This window comes from Schistocerca piceifrons, chromosome 9 (assembly GCF_021461385.2).
Source record: "Schistocerca piceifrons isolate TAMUIC-IGC-003096 chromosome 9, iqSchPice1.1, whole genome shotgun sequence".
Taxonomy (NCBI): Eukaryota; Metazoa; Arthropoda; class Insecta; order Orthoptera; family Acrididae; genus Schistocerca; species Schistocerca piceifrons.
Window position 1 is genome coordinate 133,308,331 of NC_060146.1, and position 21,018 is coordinate 133,329,348.

Here is a 21,018-nt window from a genome sequence, read left to right on the forward strand (position 1 = left end):
TTAAAGTAAATAGGTGGATGGTGCACTTGAAAACTGCACTGCAGTTTCTAAAGCTCTTGCTTTCGATTAGCGTTTAATCTTCCTTTTTGCGTTATAATACTATACAGAAGTACCGGTGTTTCCTTTCGTAACATATGAATGCACTCGAAACCACCAAATTTCTGTTAGTAGTAAACCGAATGTTACGTATGTAGTTCAACCAGCTTTACGCTCTGCAATTGCCTGGCGTAAGTGTGCTATCATATTCGCCGAAATGGGTTGATAATGTGTTACTTCTAATTTTTTATTTTAGAACAATGATTGCCATTATGATTTTCTTTCTGAAAATAAGTTCCGTTAATATCTGTATGAAATAAAAATCCATGTCAGTATTATTTTCGGCAAGAGTGGATTGGGTTATGGAATACCGATACAGATAGTAAAAAACAACTGCGTAGCGTCTGTGGGTTAGTCTGTTATCGCCGCAAATAAAAGTACCACGGGATTGCACAGAGTTTTCATATTCTGATGGAATAACAATATGGTATTCGTGCAACTAAATGACATACATTTTTACTGTAATTGTATACACCTAGCGATCAATACTATTAATTTTATTTCTCTTTGGCAGCCCATTAAGTATCGATTGCGAATGCCATATCAGCATCGATGAAAGCTTTTCATGTAGATCCACAGTCAGTGTTTGTTTGAATTAAACTTACGGAAATATGTGTTAATTTATGTGATACATATTTCAGAGGTTATTTTACTATTCAAATGGTACGCATAAGTGTAGTTTATGAATAAGAGAACGGAATAAGCGAGGGTAAATTTCTATTTCGTGTAATATTCTTGAACATAAACAGCTTTTCTGCAGAATGTTTTGTACGAAAATGAATGTCATTTTCTCTGCTATATCCAATAGATTAAGGAAAGCGTGGCAGTGTCCCCTCTTTCCTTTACATTTTCGTCGTATAACGAAGTTTGGAGGACTCTGCGTATTCTCCCAAAAGAGCTGTTTACGAAACATTAAACCGATAGGAAAACTAGTGACACATGAAAACTATTAAGGAGTGGGATTATATTGTTTCAGACTTTGTGAACAAACATAAGTCGAACGAAGTTTTGAAAGTTGTCGCGAGAATAATTTGCTTGCTGGTGTGTTCTTGTCTGTAAACAATATGAAACTTATAAATTGTATGTCATCTGGTCATATTATTTTGGCACTGATTGCAGTTGACCTTTACAACTGCTAAAATTGTGTGTCGTATTTAGTAAACTGTGGTACGTTTAAGTGGAGTGAACGTCCCTTTTTTTCCATTTATGCTCTTGGTGTGATTAAGAACAGTTTCTTGTTGGTGGCAGTCTTAAATAACTGTATTCATACATACGCATCAATGCATCTTTTTTCAGTGTTTTGTGACACCGTCTATTCTGACATACAGAATTACTACTGGGATCTCCAGAATACATTGTAGCTGGGATAGTCCAAGATGTGTTATGGGATAATCAGCGGCGATAACTAGTGTGAATGGCAGATTTTTCACTGAACCATAAATTCGTTAGTTGTGTAGACCTGTGGTACACAGTAAAATTTTATAACCTTAGAGGTTTGTTTTGGGCCGGTTTTGTGAGACACACACACACACACACACACACACACACACGAGATAAGTTTTATTTTAGATGAAAATGTTTTACAGGGAAGAATGACAAAAGTACTGTATAGAATTCATGCCATTATTAATCTCCAGTTAGTTTATATTAGTGAGCATATTACTGTAATAATAATACACCAAAGTGTAACAGCAAGGAAGAGAGAGAAAATTTAAAAAAAGTCTTTTATTTCATTTTCATGAATCATTGTTTAATGCAGAAAATTCCTTATTGATGTTTGTATTCTTCCCTGTTACTCATGTCATTTGGTGTTTCACTTTTTATTGAGCAGTGTCCTTTTGTAACTGATTTTATGTAGTTATTTTTCATTGAGTGACATTCCAATTTGGAATTTTTTTATTGTTATTCTCCAGAAATTGTGTACACATTAACTTGTCATTTTTTGCGGTGTCTGACAGGGATATAGGCCTAGAAATCAGTAGTCAATTACTTCTTTTTGGTATTGACCCATTTTCTCTCTGTGCCAATCAAAGTTAATAAACAGTACTTAGTAGTGTTGTGCTGTATTAGCCCATGACAGAGGCTGTGTTCCGTTTATTTTATTTTATAAGAATATAACTTACATGTAGATATTGTCTCCTTGTTTAGTTTTCAGATGGGTGTACCATATTTTGTCTTCACCAACTTTCAACGTAACATAAAGAGATAAAATGAAGAGATTTATAAATTGAAAATAAAGATGAAACTATGCCATCTTGAAATTCCTACTACAAAATATCAATCTTCAAACAATAAATGAGGATTTTAATGAGTTGCATGCCAACTAGCAGTGCCCTTTGTAACTGGGATTATATTCTTATCGGACACAGTTAATTATTGTTACACGATGCATATCAATGCGCTCATATTAAACTAGGAGAAGGAAATAAACAGCCTCTATTTCAAATAACCAAGAAAGTAAACTTAACAGCTTTCCAAAAATGCTTTCATCTTAAGTTTACGGTGTTAAAATAGTCAGCACATAAAATGACTTCCACATCATTGCAGTTAATCATCCAAATGTCCGTGTAACATGGTACTAACTAGCATATTCAATTCATTGTTTTCTCAGTCAATGGTTGAGTGGTGAAACCATAACAAAAAAAATAAATGCACTAAATTTGCATCACTAAGGAGAAGTCATTTGATTGAAATAAATCTGATACCATGGATTAGGGACATGACAGTGCACTAATAATGGCATAGAAATAGAAGTGATCTACAATTTTCAGAATTTAGCATGTAGCAGTTGCTCTTCAGGTTGCTCTTAGTACCATAGTGTTGAAATTGCTTGTAATATCTATAGATGCTTAAAACCAACACCCTCTGTCCTCTGTACCTGCTTGGGTAGACGTGTGTTAACATGACTGCTTCAGAAGCAGGGAGGTATGTTGGCCCCAGATTGAATCTGCCCAGCAGAATGACAGGGGTGGGAGGGGGGGGGGGGGTTGGAGTTCTGGCCAGCTTGGATGTGGTTTTTAGTCGGTTTCCCACATCCTACTATGTGAACGCCATGCTGGTTACCACGTCCTGCCTCGGATACATGCTATACAAACAGTTAGTACACTTGCACACGGAATTTACTCCATACCCAGACAGATTGGGTACCATGCTTGTGTCATTGGGGGTGAATAGGAGACTGATGACCTCTGCTGTTTTGTCTCCTGAAACACTTACTCAGCTGCAACAGCTGTATACTATAACACCGAGCAATGCGCACTGCCAGATTGTATCACGGTAACGATATAGACACGTAGATAAGCACGACTGCAGTACTTGTGGCATTGAATATATTTGACAGTGCTATGTTGCATTTGAAAACACTACATTTTGGAATTCACTATGTCAATGGCAACATTGTCATGCAGCCTTAGGCATTTGTGGTGTCTTGACAATGGAAGCAAATGTCTACACTAAGTGTGCACCAAGCCATCGTACGGCTGATGGCATTGAACCATTGATGTAGACACATCTGCACAGATTGCAGTGCATCCTGCACTCCACTGTCACATTGGTTTAATCAATGCAATGCTTAAACAGGAGTGAAAGATACAGTGTAACACTAGGCTAGAATGTGAACAGGAAAAGGGAGTTTATGGTGTATCGGCTGTTTATTATTCTCTGTCTGTCTGTCTCTCGTGGCCCAATTAAAGACTGTGTGCCAATCTCAATTCCTTATTTGTTGTTCTCTTCTCTTCTTCCAGTACTAAGTTCGCCATGTTTTTTCCTCCTGTCTTCTGACAGTTTCACGCAAGCTTTTGACTCCATTGCCATGGAACCCTTCTATACTCAACACTTTTTCTCTGAAAACTTCTGATTTTTTTCTATGGCTTTTGTATTATTTTTTTCTAATTCAATATAGATATCCAGAAATACCAGTCTTCTTTTAATCATTATTTCAGATATGGTTTTGTTTTTTAAGTTTCAATAAATTTCATAATAATTGTGTAATTCCCAACCTCCTTTAGCTTTTGTGGTCATAATATTTTCCTAATGATTCTCCTTTCTGTTATTTCTAATTTATGTACATTATAGTTTAATGTTATGGATATAATAGAGGGAAACATTCCACGTGGGAAAATTATATCTAAAAACAAAGATGATATGACTTACCAAGCGAAAGCTCTGGCAGGTCGATAGACACACAAACAAACACAAACATACACACAAAATTCAAGCTTTCGCAACCAACAGTTGCTTCATCAGGAAAGAAGGAAGGAGAGGGAAAGACGAAAGGATGTGGGATTTAAGGGAGAGGGTAAGGAGTCATTCCAACCCCCGGGAGCAGAAAGACTTACCTTAGGGGGAAAAAAGGACAGGTATACACTCGCGCACACACACCCATATCCATCCACACATACACAGACACAAGCAGACATTTGTAAAGGCAAAGAGTTTGGGCAGAGATGTCAGTCAAGGTGGACTGCGTATAAACATTCTGGCTTTGCTATTGTATTGTAATGCCTAATTTTTGCATTTTTAGACATGCGTTTTTTTTGTTGTAAAAGTCTTTCCCATTTGGCATATCTTTTGTTCTATAGCCCCTTTTTTCAAACCAAGGTATTGAAATTTTTTAACTTTTTCAGCTTGACCAATACCCATTTTCAGAAATTTGGGCACATTTTTAATGTTTGTAAAAATTTTGTTTTTTTTTCTGCAGAAATTCTTAAACTGATCTTACTGGCTATTTTGGTTTGTGTTTAGTGACATAAAATTTGTATTTGCAGCACCTGTGACATATCAGAACCATGACTAACTCCAAAAATAAAAACAAAACAGGACAGTTAAGATAAAAGCCTTACTTTTCAATATATCTTCAGGATATTTGAATAGTGGCCAGAATTTCTCTTAAAAATTTAGAAAATGTGTTTTTAGAAGTTCAGTAAGCATACCCTAGTGATGGTAAGGATGTTTCCAGCAGCCAAGTATTTAGTGTTACTTGTAACTTAAGGCAAGCTGTGATGTTATCAAGCCTACATGCACCTGACTTTTGTGTAGATCAAGAAATGGAGGAATTCAGAAGTAGTTTTACTTCTTCCTATACTTTTAGAATGATACTTTGACCCCTTTTCAACAACACTTTTATATGTTTGCATGTCTTACATTAGTTGACATCATCATGAATACAGTGCCAGCAGAATATCAGACTGTGCATGTGGAGAAAGCGTCAGAGGAAGGTGGTGGTGTGGTGTGGTGCTTGTGCAAGTTTTTGTTGTCTTTGGAAATGTGGCTTTATGTAGCACCAAACTGTCAAAAGTTAGTTATACTGCATCTTTGATTTCACAGGCATACATTGAACCGGGCAAGATGCCACTCCACCAGGTGAAAGTGGAGCCGGTGGATGACAGTGGTGAGGACTCTGAACCAGTGTGCGGAGGAAATGAAAATGAAGACGATGAAGACATGGCTGTTCCAGACCCCACATCCATGCTGTCCGTGCGGTTCGAGGAGGAGGAGCCCTCTAACTTGAAGATCTCCATTGATCCTGCTCCAACTCCTCCAGTAAGTATATTTGCTAGAGCATCGTGACAAGGTAAAAATCTAGGATAGGGCCAGTGGTTTACTTAGGGGTTTTGTGCAGGAATGTTATCAGTACTTGCCGTCAGGTAAGAAGGGGACAGAAGGCGTGTCAGCTGTTTGTGTTATGCAACCAATGAGAGAGCAACAGGCAGACGACACGTTCTGAAGTAATACAGTCAGAAGAAAGGGTGGAGCATTGCTGTAAACAAGGGTTATAAATTTAATTGCTCCTTGTTTGAGTCACAGGTATTTAAACTTTGCTACTATCAGCAAACCAAGACAGTGTCCTAGCCCATAATGTATTCAAAAAAGCAGTGACATATTTCCCTCCTCTGTGTTGCTACGCAATCAATCTGCATGAGCACACTGAGTAAGTGGATCTGTGTTTTTTAATTAAATCATGGAAGGAGCCAGGTGGAACAATGTTTTTGATTAAATCATGGGAGAAGATATGCGGAGCAATGTTTATTAATACATCAAACATACGATTCTATTAAAAATAAATATTGGTCCACCTGCCTTCTTCCACATTTCAATTAATCATTTCACCAGCACATTTGATAAATTTTTTTGTCTCTGCAGTTAATCCTTACCAATATCAGTCCACTCTGTAGCATTTGTTGCCATAGTCACAAAATATTTCTCTCGAAACTCACTAACACTCCCAAAAACAGCAAACAAAACAAGGGTTTCAATTTCGGTGCTAGAAATGCATTGTTTCTCTTCTTGCCTCTCATTGGTTGTGTCAAAAAAAATCATCCCGTTGGCTACGCGAAACTGACATGTTGTCAACCTGTGAGCAATAGTTAAGCATCACAGTGACTGCTGCTGTCCCTGATCTGGACTTCAGCCTTGTGGCATAACGGTAATTTAAAATGCAAAAAACTTCAGGTTATGCTTGATGTAGCCCTTATGATTAACAACTTAAAAAACAAACTGCTGTAATCAGTCACATTTATTGCATAGCTACTACAGTCTACATCCATGTGAACCTACTTTCTGTATTTATGCCTAGGCCTCCCTCTACAATTCCTCCCCCCCCCCCCCCCCGCCCCCTTTCCCTTCACCTCACCTCCACCCCTATTGTATTCAGTATGTAATCATTACTTATTGGCTCTACCCATCTGGTCTTCCATTTTCTTCTGTAGCTCCACACTTCAAAAGCTTCTGTTGTCTTTATTTCTGAATAGCTTAGTGTCCACATTTCAGTTTCATACAAGGATACACTCCAAAGAAATACCTTCAGAAAAGACCTCACGACATATAAATTTGTAGTGGGTGTTAACAAATTTCTTTCCTCCTTCTTCCCCAGAAATACTTTTGTTGCTATTGCCAGTTTGCATTTTATGTCCTTGGCCGTCACCAGTTGTTTTGCTGTCCAAGTAGCAAAACTCGTGCAGGTACTGCCTTTTGTGCCTTATTTCCTTATTTTATCAGCATAGCCTGATCTAATTCGACTACCTTTCATTACATTTGTTTAACTTTTTTTTATGTTCATTTTGTAAACTCTTTTGAATGCACTATCCATTCCATTCAGCTGATCTTCTAAGTCCTTTTCCATCTGATAGAATTAGAATGTCATTGGCAAACCTTGTAAGTTTTTATTTCTTCTCCCTGGATTTTCCTTTCCTTTCCAGATTTCTCCCTTATTTCCTTTGTTTGCTAACGGATGTTAATAATATGGGAAATACACCACAACGGTGTCTCAGTCCCCTCTCAACTACTGCTTCCCTTTCATGTCTTTCCACTCTTGTAACTGCAGTCCGACTTCTGTACAAGTTGTAGATAACCTTTTGCTCCATGCATTTTTTCCTAGCTGTCTTCAGAATTTCATTGTGTATTTCAGTCAAAATTGTTGAAAATTTTCTCTAAATCTATATATGCTATTACCACACTTCATTCTACCTTGTGAAATAAGTTGTAGGGTCAGTATTGCCTCCCCGTGTTCCTACATTTCTGTGGATCCAAATTGATCCTTCCCAAGTCGTCTTCTACAAGTACCTGTATGAATATTAAGAGCTCAGATGGCAAGCCCTTACTGAGGAAAGAAGGGAAGGCTGCAAGGTGTAAGAACATTGTAGAGTAGGCTACTCCATCACTGCCCATCGAGCAGGGGTGCCCCCCTCAGTTCGCCAGAGGGCAGATGCGGGTTGAATAGGCAACCTGCCACGCAGTCCTGTCACACTGTTTTTGTGGATTGCTGTATTGCTGTACACCTGGGTGTGTCTGATGCTTGGCATTGTATGATTTATTAATGCTTCTCACTTCCTAGTGAATGTAGCTAAAATGACGACTTCTCAGAACAGCCCACTGCCATTTTCCTTTTGCACCATGAGAGGCTTAATACACCGAAGAAGAACAACATTTAGCATAGCTACATGCCCCTCCATGCCCATGTTCATGTATTTGTTGGCTATTGTAGAGTGCTTAACATGAGGAGAGGTAAAGAAAAGAGAAGTTTGCCTCTTTGAGCAAACAGTATCTTGCCAGATCCAGGAAATGGTGTGGATCTGGAAAACTGACTCAGGGAGAAAGGTCAAACCTTTGTTGCTGATTCATTAGCACTTGATGAAACCACTGCTGTAACAGATTATGTACAGCTTACTGTATTTGTGTGGGGTTTATAGAATTCTCGGGTGTCTGACCAGGTCGCTTTGTAATTCCTCCATGGTATTTCGGCAAGCGGACATGCTGTCATCTTCGGATGGTCTCTAACTAATGCTGTGCTTCTGCAGCATTTATCAGGGACTACATGAAGATGGCAGCATTTCTGTTTGCTGAAATATTGTGGAGGAATTGTGGCGTGACCTGGTGGGACACCCGAGAATTCTATAAATTAAGAATACATTGGAAAAACACTAGATTGCATATGTGCGTGCTGATTAAATACAACAGATTTTTCAGGAGCTACTAGATGTTATGTCTACGGTTTACACTACCACAGGTTGTGAAATATTTGAGGTTATGTGTGAATCTGTTGAAGACGTGGTTGCCATGAGCGGCCCAGCATCCGTGAACTCTTTGCACCATGCAGTGTTTGTGACAGTTTGTGCATCATATTGCTCCGTACACTTCCTCCCAAACATTTTTTGCAGGCCTGGATATCCCCTATTTGCTGCTCCACATATGCTCTCAATCTAAATCGGAGTTAAAAATCAAACAATGGAAAATCCAGGATGGAATGTAACAATATTAGAGAAGGAAAGTTGCTACTCACCATATAACGGAGATGCTGAATCGCGGATAGGCACAACAAAAAGATTTTCACACTTAAAGCTTTCGGCCAATGTCCTTTGTCAACAATAGACACATACATGCGCACAAACACAATCACGCAAAAGCAACTCACAAACATGATTGTAGTCTCAGGCAACTGAAACCACAGTTACCAGCATCACTTTGATCCATGAGAAAAGATTAAAACAGTTGCGTTCTATATACTACTACTACTACTACTGCTGCTGCTGCTGCTGCTGCTGCTGCTACTCAGTGCCCTGGAGCAATCCTCTCTCGAGATTCCTCAGTCTGACCACTGGATATGACAGTAAACCATGCTGTGACGCTGTGTACCATCACCAGTCGGTTTCTACTAACTCCTCTGTAAACCACACAGTATCACAGTCTAAAGTCAGAGACGATAAGGCCATACACAAGAACTACAGTGTTCAAATTTATATTGAAGCAAAATAGAGTTTGTTCTCTACTAACAACTTGCCAAGTCCTCTGCATCTGTTAGATAACACCACCAGTTATAGCTCATGTTGGATATGGTGATCGATGTGCAGTGACCATTTTTCATCCAAAGTGCTGGATTAGATCATTCATTTGTTCGGAAGAGGAGAACGAAAAGTGTTTTCCACCTTTCGGCCAGTCAGCGATGACAGAATGCATGACATGATATGGAGGTCACTATGATTTTGCATTTGGTGCTATTACATGATAAGTTGTTGTGTATGAAATTTAGCTAACATATTGAATTTTTCTTTAGATTTGGGTAGGGGCATCTATCTGCTACCAATCTCAAGAAAATTGATCTGATGTAGCACACTCATTTGCTATTGCGCGACACCAGCGATGAAGCCAGAGTGAAATACCTACAACATTCCTCATCTTTCGTAAAAGGTTTTGAATATTGAATTGAGATTTTGGAAAATGATAGCATGAAAACAGGAGAGTATTTTGTCATATCGTTATTATGTAAAACTTCATTATCTGATGTGTTATTCCAATAACTACAGACTTTTTTGGTGAAAGAATGTAATTTTTAAGGGCCATCGATAGCTGGTTAAATGAGAAATGCTATGGGTTTTGGAACAATATATGTGAAGACATTACACTTTTTGTTCCGAGGATGGGCTTTTTCATAAGCTACTGACTTTACTTTTCCTCACTTAATAAACCATTGTTTCAGAATTCTCTTACAATTGTTTCTGCAAAACAAGTTAGTGAGGAGAGACAGTGTAAACTCTGCTGTGTTATGGCAAAAGAAGCAAATTTTGACATGACAACCAGAGAAATGTGCTATGCAAAATTCTTTTCATGTGTAGACATTTCGGCCAGTCAACCTCCAGAGAAGAAACTAACACTTATAATACTACTATAAAGTGCTGCTGCCTGCCTTTCAATATTGTTCCCAGAGGCTGCTAGGAAACACCATTCATTCTGTGGGAAACACTAGCATTTGAAAATCTCCCACTCAGGCCTCTACACCTGTTAGCCAGATTAAGCAAAAACTGCCCACTTTATTGCAGTCAAGAAAACAGTTCCTGTCCCTGGAGGACAGGAAACAGATGCCGTTGCTCACAGTGGCAACTGACATTCACCACCAGAATATGATCCATTACAACAGGTGGTGCAGTAGTTAGCCCATTGGACTCTCTTTTGGAAGGACAATGGTTCAAACCTGTGTCCAGCCATCCGGATTTAGGTTTTCTGTGATTTCCCTGTATCGCTTTAGGCAAATGCCAGGATGGTTCCTTTGAAAGAGCATGACTGATTTCCTTCCACATCCTTCCCTAATCTGATGGGACCGATGACCTTGCTGATTGGCCCGTCTCCCAAACCAACCAACTAACCATCCAACTAACACACACACACACACACACACACACACACACACAGAGAGAGAGAGAGAGAGAGAGAGAGAGAGAGAGAGAGAGAGAGAGAATATTTGTACACCCGCATTTCTCACACATGACCATCATCATCTCAGGATGCCGAGGCCCGACTGTGGTGACCATGTGATCTCGACTGGGATGAGTAGTGGAGGCACAGAAGAGGTGTGGAACAGGGAGGTGAAGGGATAGCAGGTTAGGGGTAGGGGAGATGCTTTATTACTGCCTAAGGGAGCATGCAGGAATGGAGACAGCGATATTGGGCTGTTAGGTGCAATGTTGGGAGGCTGTGTCGCATGAGGAGAGAAGCAAAGGCGGGAAGAGGACTATGTCTAAGCAGGCGTGCTGCGGGGGGAAGGAGGATGGGGTAGATAGCTGGCGTGTGTGTGGTTGGAGTGGAAGCAGGAAAGGAGATGGATGTAGGTGGGAACAAGGATTAGTGAAGGTTATATAACTTAATTTTTTTTTAGGTAATAAAATATTATGATGACCCTCTCGTAAGGTGCTGATGTATTGGCTGTACGACCTTTTAGTAACCTTTGACACGGGCTTCCAGTAGCCACAGGCTCCTGGACGAGCAAAAATCTTTGGAAGTGGCAGAAATAATTTTGGTTGGTGAAGTGAACCATCCAGCCATGGTGCACTTCTTTCTCCTGTCAAAGAGATGCCCTTTCACCTGTCAAAGAGATGCACTGATGCATTATCAACATGCCTCCACATTGTACCCACTCCCCTTATACATTGATTTCTCCTCCCACAAGAGGAGGCATCAGTGTTCAGTGATTATGATGTTGAGTTGATTGAATTTTATTTGCTGGCAAGAGGGAGGCCAACAACTGCCTATGGACTTGCTGTCTATTTTAGATGACGTTTGACAATGTTGCGTTATGTTACGTATATGTATGCACCACTCGTCAGTCTGCTAAAGGTAAGTGTTTGCCTTTCCTTTATTTTATGTATTGTTAGGTGATGTTTGGAAGAGTGTAGCAAGTATTTTCAAAATTTGTAAGGTAACAGGACTATTCTTTAAAACATTACGGCTTAGATTTTAACTAGCATAGTAGTAGCCCACACAGAAATCTGAGCACCATGTCTCGTCACTACTCATACTCCTAACAAGAGAACTTGGTGGTAAAATGAGAGCACAACGAATCTTCAGTTTGACAGCCTGGAAGGTGAACTTTGTAATAAATAAACCACTATTGGGGAAAATGGTTGTAACAAGAGTACACCAAAGAAAGCTGTGGTAATGAGGGATAAGAGCAAGAGCACTCAGGAAGAAATGTCATACAAATTGCCCACCTGCCGTAGGTGTATGGCATTAATTAAGGGGCTCTCAAACGCTGAATATTTATTGTGCAGTACTGAGCACTGTCCAATAATATTGAGCATTCAAGAATGTAAAAATAATGACTCTCGCTCAGTATGTTGTACCATCAACGGCAATATTGCACAATACACCCAAGTTCCCACTGTGACTGTGTGCTTTGCAAAAGTGATGACTGGTGATCCAGTGATGAAAATGAACGTGGATACATCAGGAAAGACAGATGAAAGGAGTCATATGCTGAAATTCATGCAGGTGAGTAGTTTGATTACATATTCTATTCAATATTTGCTCAATTATGAGGCATATTCTAAAACTAAGATCCATTTGGTCATAAAAAAAATAAGCTTGTGTGTCATAAAAAAATAAGCTTGTGTGTCATAAAAAAATAAGCTTGTGTGTCATAAAAAAATAAGCTCATGAGAAAAGGTTTTATTGATAGTAATATTTTACTACATAGCTACTTTGCATTTCTACATAATCACTGTTCACATCTGTACACTTTCTGTAATGTTGCACCAGCTTCTTTAAACCCTCTGCGTAGCAGTCTGCCACATGGAAATTGAACCAGTTGGTAAATGGCAGTCTTGAGTTCATTACTGTTTTGAAATAGTTGTCTGCTCAGTCACTTTTTCAGATGAGTGATTGGGAAATTGTTGCTTGGTGCAAGGCCAGGACTCTACAGAGGGTGTTCAAAAAGTTTCCAACATAAATATTGAATCTTCTTGGTTTTGGCAGCAGTGTGAGGGCATGCATTGTCGTGAAGGAGGATTATACCAGCTGACAGTTCCGCGGCATTGATTTTGGATACTATGTCTCAGTACACGTCAGCTGTAATTGTTGACCCATTGTCAGTGAAATCAATCAAAAGGGCACAATTTTCATCCCAAAAAATGGTAGCTATCATTTTTCGATTCAAGAACAGAGATTGCTTAAACTTTTTTGGTTTGGGTGAACTTGAATTTCATCTCCGCATTGGTGTACAATATCCACCTCTCATTGCCTGGAACAATGTGATAAAACAAATAATCTCCATCTTGTCCACAGCGCTACAGAAACTGTCACAGTTTGTGATACCCGAGCTGTTCAGTGGCAATCCTGAAAAATTGAGGTTTGAGCAACATTTTGGGATTCATAGCCAGACCATTAATGATCAATCGCCAATCATTTTGAATATTTTAGTTTACTTGATCAATTTTCGAACTTGTTTCCCACTCATTATTTCAGGTCTGTACACTAGGCATATCTCAGAATGGATTTCAGCAGCTGAAAATCCTTTTACCAGCAAAAACCTAATCACAGCACGTGGGTTCAACAATTGTCTCAACCATTGCAATCTTCTCTCACTGACTTCCAAATGACTACTGAATTGAACCAACACTGCAGTAGTTTCCTAAAGAATTGGTAGACAGCCGCGCATGTGTGAAACTTCATTCAGGCACACTGTTAGTTAAAAAAGTCACCATTGTGAGGGGCAGTCAAAAAGTTTCCATTTGAGGGAATTGCTGCAGTATATATATAATGTGGCATGGCTCTGATGTAGATATATAAGCACAGACATTTAGGCAAGGGATTAGTATGGCATTTGTATCTTTCCGACATGCTTGCGGTAAATGCAGAAATGTGAACTTCAGCGACATTGTTACCAAATGCATCCAAACGGGACAATGTGCCATTATTCTTTTCTTGGCTACCAAAGGACAAAAACACTGGTAGACATCCATCGGAAAATGAGGAATATGTGTGAGGCAGCTTGTCTGTCGAATACCACTGTTGTGGACTGGTGCACCTAGATCCTTGCTGCTGCTTCAAAATAATACATGTCCCCCATGCCACAAATTTCGTAATGCAAAAGCTATACCAACTCAAGTGGAAGACACTCGAGCTCTTAAAAAGCCCTTGAAGGATCAACGATTCCTGTCGGGCAATGATGTGCTGCAGGCTGTCACGGACTTCTTCACGCAGCAGGACATGGTGTTCAACCAAACAGGTGTTTGCTGCTTGGTGCATTGGTGGTATGATTGCCTCAGTGCTCACATCCTTGTTGGCATACCGATTCTGGACAGTAGGAGCTTCAAATGGAAACTTTTTGATTGGCACTTATAACTAAAAAAAATGACAAAGTAGCACAGAAACTGCTTATTTATTCATTCATTTCAGAACCTTGAAATATTTATTGCAGAAATACATGTCAGCACTACCTACATACCTATTCTTTTCAAAAATGTGCATGTACACAGTAAATTGTGCAGTTCACATGTTTAATTTGTGATTAGTTGTTGTTATTGTTGTTAATGTGTATTACGAGTCTGTGCTGCCACAAAAGCCCCTGGCCCATTGAAATATTCACAATAAGCTTCTTGGACGTGTTTCGCCTGGTTTGTACAATTTGTGCTTGTGGTTTGTGAGGCAAGCAACTCAGCACGTTTGTTTCTGCGTGGCTCTGCAACTGTCACCTATGTTTTCAAGCTCCAGATCCAATGACCCTCGTGCCATGTATTTACATGATGTTTTTGGCTTCAGGTGGTTATGCAAACAGCAGCAAGCCAGGACAGTTTTTTTTGCACTTATATAGGGAAATGAGGAAAACCCTTTTAGAAAATCTGAACTTTGAGGCCAAAGTGTCAAATGTTGTTTTTCCTCAGAAATGCGATATACTCTGCTACAATGATAGTTGAATATTGACCCTTGACTGTTCAGATTTCCTCCCGAATAAAGCTTCATTAGATCCTCGGACATAGCAAAAGCATCATTGCCAACAAAAACACAAGGCAGTTTAGTTGTATGCTTGGGGACTGCTGCTTCTTTTGGAGTGTTCAACTGGTTTTCAGCAAGCAGCTTTCCAAAGGCAGAGCATCCTAGCATGTCACCACGAGATTTGTGGCCATTTATGCTAATGTCAACCATAATCAATTCGTAATTAGCATTTACAGCTGTCAGCAACCCGATACTGAATGTGCCTTATGTGACCCAGAATGAGGTCTTTTCACAATGTGTACATGTTGACCATCAATTTCTCCAAGGCAGTGAAGGAAATTCCAAGAGTCACAAAACTGTTATGCCAGACACTTCCACTCAGTGGGAGTCGCAGGCATCTGAAAAGGAAAGTTAGAACTAGCACTTTTCAGCTGTCATTTTATGTGCTTATTCTAGCAATGTTGCTGGGTAATAATGATATTTAACGGCATAAATTGATATTTCAATTGAAGCTTGCTGTAATATCATTTTAGCAGTTCACTGATAGGTCTTGTGTCAGTCCTTAAAGCAACTAAATAATAGGTTTATATGTTCTGAAGTTAGCTGTAAATGTGACATATACCAAATGGTCCATTACATTAGTGTTATTCTTTCAGGACTCAGAAATTTCAGAAACTGAGATACCATTGAAGAAACCTTTAACAAAAAGAAGGAAGTCAGCACAGGCAAAAAGTGAGGATATATTAGAACATGCATGTCAGCGACTGCAGGAACTGATGTCTGATGAGGACCTCATTGGCATAATGTGGGTCCATGAACTACAGAAAATGGACAGAATGCAGCGAATATTAGCAATGAAATTTATAAATGACATTTTATTTGAAGGGGTAATGGGTACCTTGCGAAGAGATTCTGTGGTGATAAATGGTTCTACATCAACTTCAACACACGTCTCCAAGCCCTAATTTCTGAAACCCATCAAGTGCTTCAACCAGTCCGCTCATTGTACAACGAGGTGCTAGTCTCTATTTTACAAATTTGTCTCCTGAAATTTCGTAATTCCATACAAGTATGCTCTGGTGAGTTTTGTGTTGTGTGGTGTATATTCATTTCAAATTTTATCATTTCTCATAATGTAGACATTAGACGATTGTTTGTAAATTCCAGTGTAATAATTATATCTGCAAAAGAATTGCTATTTGACTGCTTCCACAAAAACTTTTACCATGTAGTACTGTCCTCTGGGGTTCATAAATTTTCTATTATTTGCACGTCACTTATTGTGGTGTATTTTTTCAAGCAGATGCAAGTAGATTCAGGGTTTTGATTACAATACACTTGGTAGTAGTTGGTGCAGTGAATGTTGAAAATTGGACGTCTTCGAAAGTGTTTCTGGGTGTCAGGTAACGTAGTGTGATGGATAATCTTTCCTGCGTGTTGGTTGCTGCCCTCAACACTGTATCTTTTCTCTGTTCATAAGTTGTAAAAAGGTTCAACAATTTGTTGAAAGCTCACTCATTCATCTTTTAATTGTAGTACTCAACCAGTTCTGCTAAAAGTTCTCCTAGCATGTTAGTATGATTGTATGTCAAACATCTTCCAAGCTATTTTTTGACCCAACACCACTTCCTCTCATTTTTCTTCTTGCTGCACGTAGTGATCACAATTGCAATACGTGCAAGTTCCTTGTCGTTAAGTGCTCACACGTCTGCTACAAAGACAGAGTTCTAGCTGACACATATCGCGCATAAATATTGCGGAATAATATTGCGCCAGTATCGACCTCGCTCTTTTGTACAATATATTGGCACAGTATTATTGCATAATAAATGTTGTGCACATGATGCCCCCCTCTAGTGATACAATATATTTTTGAAGGTGGTGGCCCACAGCTTATAAGTGCCCCACAGGTTCTGAATATTGAATAAAATAAGCCTTAGTTCAGTGCCAAGAGTGGATAACAAATGTTTCTTTATTACGACTAGTTTCCAGGCATTAGATATTTAACCCTTTGTCTGCTGAAGGCACGGCACCTGCTTGGCGTGCTGAGGCACCATGCCCTGCGACATAATCCATCTACCTGTGCTGTGTGCCTGTCTCTCGGAGCCGCTGCCTGGACCGGATCGGCCCACACTGCTCAACCCGCCTTGTGCTGAATAGTTCTTGGTTGAACAAGACTCGCGCAGAGCCAGCGTGAATTTTTGTCAACTTTGAGCTCTAATATCTCTGGCCATAATTTTTGTAAAGAAATAAAATTTGGCCATCTTGTACAACCTTATGCATTCTCTTAAAAATAATAATGAAAAGAATTTTGCGACCCATATTGAACCAGAAAATTGTAAATCGAAGTTTAGCTTCTTGCGTCTCCTGAACTAATGCTATGACGAGCATGAAACTTGGTGTGTAGTAAGCTAACAGCACAAGGTTCTTAAATATAACGTTTCATTTCCATAGCACTTTTCAGTACTGAATGAGTTAAGCACAAAATTGAAGATTTTGTAAAAACGTCTAAAATGCGGTATTTTCGTTTCGATTTTTCTAAAAAACTATGCTCCATAAAACATACCAAGCTGTAGAACTGGAATGAAAGTTGGGCGCGAAAATCAGTCCTGAAAACAATGTAAACTTCGGATTAGCATATCTAGTAGTGTGAACCCATGATGAAAATGAATTTAGAGTGCAATAGATTGACTGCCCAACGATAAGGAATAAAAATTTTTACTCCGCTACTATTTTCCAATAATCTGAAAATTAGTCGAAAAGATGTTGACTTTTATGAAATGATGAAAGCAGGGTGTATTCATTACTTCTTTTTCGAATACTGTTTCCTATTAATGCTTCAAAGCCAGTCTCATTCGAACAACAAATTTTAAGCCCCCCACCCTCCCCAGAACAATGAGTTTAATTTTCAATATTGGCTAACAACAGAGGCAAAGTAGCAAGAAAAATCACACTGAGAAAAGAGTTTTAATTTTGGCATGTTGTTTCTCGTTGATCAGAGGCATTTAAATCAGTTATGGAAAACATCTTTTGTACTAGTAGACCACGTGTGATCTACATTTGTACTGCTAAGGATAAAAGAATATAACTGTCCATGTTACGTGTTAATAATTTAAATGTATTGTTCGCAGATTAATGTATGGGTTTTATTATACTGGCGCAATGTACTCGGTGTAATTACATTTGCCACAGTACAGATATTGCGCCATCTCAATCACCAAGTCCATTCATTTGCTAGTAAACTGCTACATATGATGAAGTCAGGCTTCATTTGAATAATTTTACACCTGTTGCATCTATTTCCCATTCTTTTTTCGATCTGGTCTTTGGACCGGCACTGGCAAAGTTAAAAATATAAATCTATTTTTTTTTTTTACATTTTCTCATATTTAGTTCCCAATGATTAGTAATGCTTCTTTGTATGATAAGTCTCAAAGCAGGGTGCAACACATAATGGAACGTTGGAAGTTTTGCACTGGTATCTAGTTTCCCGGCGCACTTTCTGTTTCGTACAAATCACACATCTGCGCGATAGCGTACTTTCCTGTAAATGTTCACTCACGATAACAGCCAGAAAATGTCTCCCTGTGAATCGCAAAGGATTCTCATCATCGTAGCGCCTTCCCCTACCAGCTTCTCTCCGTTCTGTAGCATATTTTTCTACAATCTCCCTTACAAGAGAAAGGGGAAACTCTGCAAGTGCCATTTTTCACCCTGTTGCTGACCGGTGGAGAGCATGAGCATTTTGAATGCACAAATCCAGAATGTGAAAAAAATATTTCTTATACCATTTCACAGTCTTACGCACTGATCCCACTGAGCTCAGTTACATGTGACAACAGTCAACTGCACCCACACTCGAATTGTAATCTTCAATACATTGCGGTTCCTTTATTTTTTCGCCAGTATTTCTGTCAGTCTTCTCTGTTTCAACCATTTGTGTTGTGTAACTTGTGATCAACATGTACACCTCTCTATCGCACCACTTGATAGCAAGGACCTTGTCAGTAGACCTAAACTCAGTGTCTCCTCGTTTTAATTTCTTCTGCAGTTTTGGCATGTTGTGCCTGTTCTTACGAACAGTGCCATGTGCGGCTGTTCCATGGTTGTGAAGGCAGAGGAACAGGTCGGGGCTGGAGTACCAGTTATCAACATATGGTCCCATAAGAGTTGCCACTACGTCACCACTTTTTCCCAAATTGTGGAATCCAATTTCTGTTGTTGCACCTGTATATACAATAAAATCTAAAATATACCCACTCTGATAGTCACACAGTACAATGTCTTTATTCCAAATCTACTTCACTTGTTTGGAATAAATTGCTTAAAAGATAATCGTCCTTTGAACATCAAGAGACTTTCATCTAGACAAAGCTTGTGATGTGGGCGAAATGAATTACCAAACGTCTTACGAACTTTGTCAACAATTGTCTTAATTTTAAATAGACTGTCGCCTCCAGTACGCTTAGAGTTATCACTGAAGTGTAACGTTCTGAGAAGTAGACGAAAATGTTCTCGGGACATAATGCGCCATTGGAAGGCAAACAGCAACAAAACAATACAGTTCTTCAAATCCAGTGTCTTTCCACTTTGACAGTCGACAATTCACAGATTCTGTAGTATTTTCTCTGGTGTAAACGTAAAAACGATTTGTTTCATCTGCAATAAATTGCAACAGTTCTTGAGACATAAATATCACAATAATTGAAAGAATGCTTGGGTCAGTATCTGATTGACATTTGTGTGCTGAACTCGAGTCATCGAAGTAATGGTTTAACGGCTGGAAATCAGTTTCTTTCCAGTCAAATGTGTCACTTAAGTACACTCTTTTCTGAACCATTTCACTGTCACTTTCTGATCCCTCGGATTCAGAGGAACTGCTGACTGTAATTCTTGCTCTCCTCTCTGATGTAAAGGGCTGAGGACTACAGCTTTGAGATTCTGTTGAAGACTCATCACTGTTAGCAACATCAGATAATTCACACTCACTGTTGCTCTTAGTGAGCATATCCAGGATTTCTTTATCTGGACAACCAGGGCGACGTGACTTTTCTCGTATGAAACGAGAAAACTGATGAAAATACAGGAATCTAGGTCGATTTCTGCAAAGAGTGAACACAGCAGCAAAAATATATGCACTCTCTAACTACACAGTCAGACCACCAAACAGCTACTAGAAGAGCATGGCAGAAAGACAGCTGTGCATGTATACATCTCCGTAGCGCTCAGGTAGCTGTGACTCAGCGTGCCTAAACTCGTTTCTAGCAGTGGGGAGGCCAGTGGCACGGGATGTGTAAACACGTCCTTAACACTGTAGGGAAGACCCAAGGCCATGTGTATACACGTCAGGCATGCCAGGGGAACGGCGAGGCATGACAAGTTAACAATTCTGCAGCAGTCAAAGGGTTAAAACTGCTTAAATGGCGATATAAAACCCATGGTGTCAGGTGCCATTAAGTTTTGTTATCGGGAAGTAAAATATATTTACATTGGCAATAACTAGTGACCTGCTCTGGCTTTGCACAGTTATCACTTAGCACCGGCCGGTTGATTTGTCTCCTATAGTGAGTGCTAAATTATATACACACCTCCATGTGAATCACTCCATCTATCATTGAAAACTGTATCAAAATCCCAACTGTAGTTCCTGAGATTAGCTGTCACATACAGACAGAAAAAATGTGGCAGAGGACTTGGATTTATAGTATTATAGATTCTGGTCAAGTTTTGCTGCCTTCTGGACTTGGAGTGGCTGTTTCTGTACTGATTTTCCCACCACAAAATGCCTCCCCCGCAGCTGATCAGCTTGTAGCTCCCACCATTACCACAAGATGTCATACCAAACACACGTTAAACATGAAACAAATGACAATGCATATATTACACACTCATCATTACTACATCTACATCTACATCCATACTCCACAAGCCACCTGACGGTGTGTGGCGGAGGGTACCTTGAGTACCTCTATTGGTTCTCCCTTCTATTCCAGTCTCGTATTGTTCGTGGAAAGAAGGATTGTCGGTATGCCTCTATGTGGGCTCTAATCTCCCTTGATTTTATCCTCATGGTCTCTTCGCGAGGTATATGTAGGAGGGAGCAATATACTGCTTGACTCCTCGGTGAAGGTATGTTATCGAAGCTTCAACAAAAGCCCGTACTGAGCTACGGCGCGTCTCTCCTGCAGGGTCTTCCACTGGAGTTTATCTATCATCTCCGTAACG

General features: G+C 39.5%; 1 protein-coding gene across 1 annotated transcript in view; it reads left to right on the plus strand.

Moving 5' to 3' along the window:
- Positions 1-1,019: 1,019 nt before the first annotated feature.
- The window catches only part of LOC124716755, a 120,392-nt gene continuing 100,393 nt past the window's right edge, over positions 1,020-21,018 (plus strand). Inside the window, exons 1-2 of the mRNA XM_047243299.1 lie at positions 1,020-1,137; positions 5,422-5,637. Of these exons, the coding sequence (XP_047099255.1) occupies positions 1,036-1,137; positions 5,422-5,637 (318 nt within the window). The 5' untranslated portion in view covers positions 1,020-1,035. The remainder of the gene's footprint in view (positions 1,138-5,421; positions 5,638-21,018) is intronic.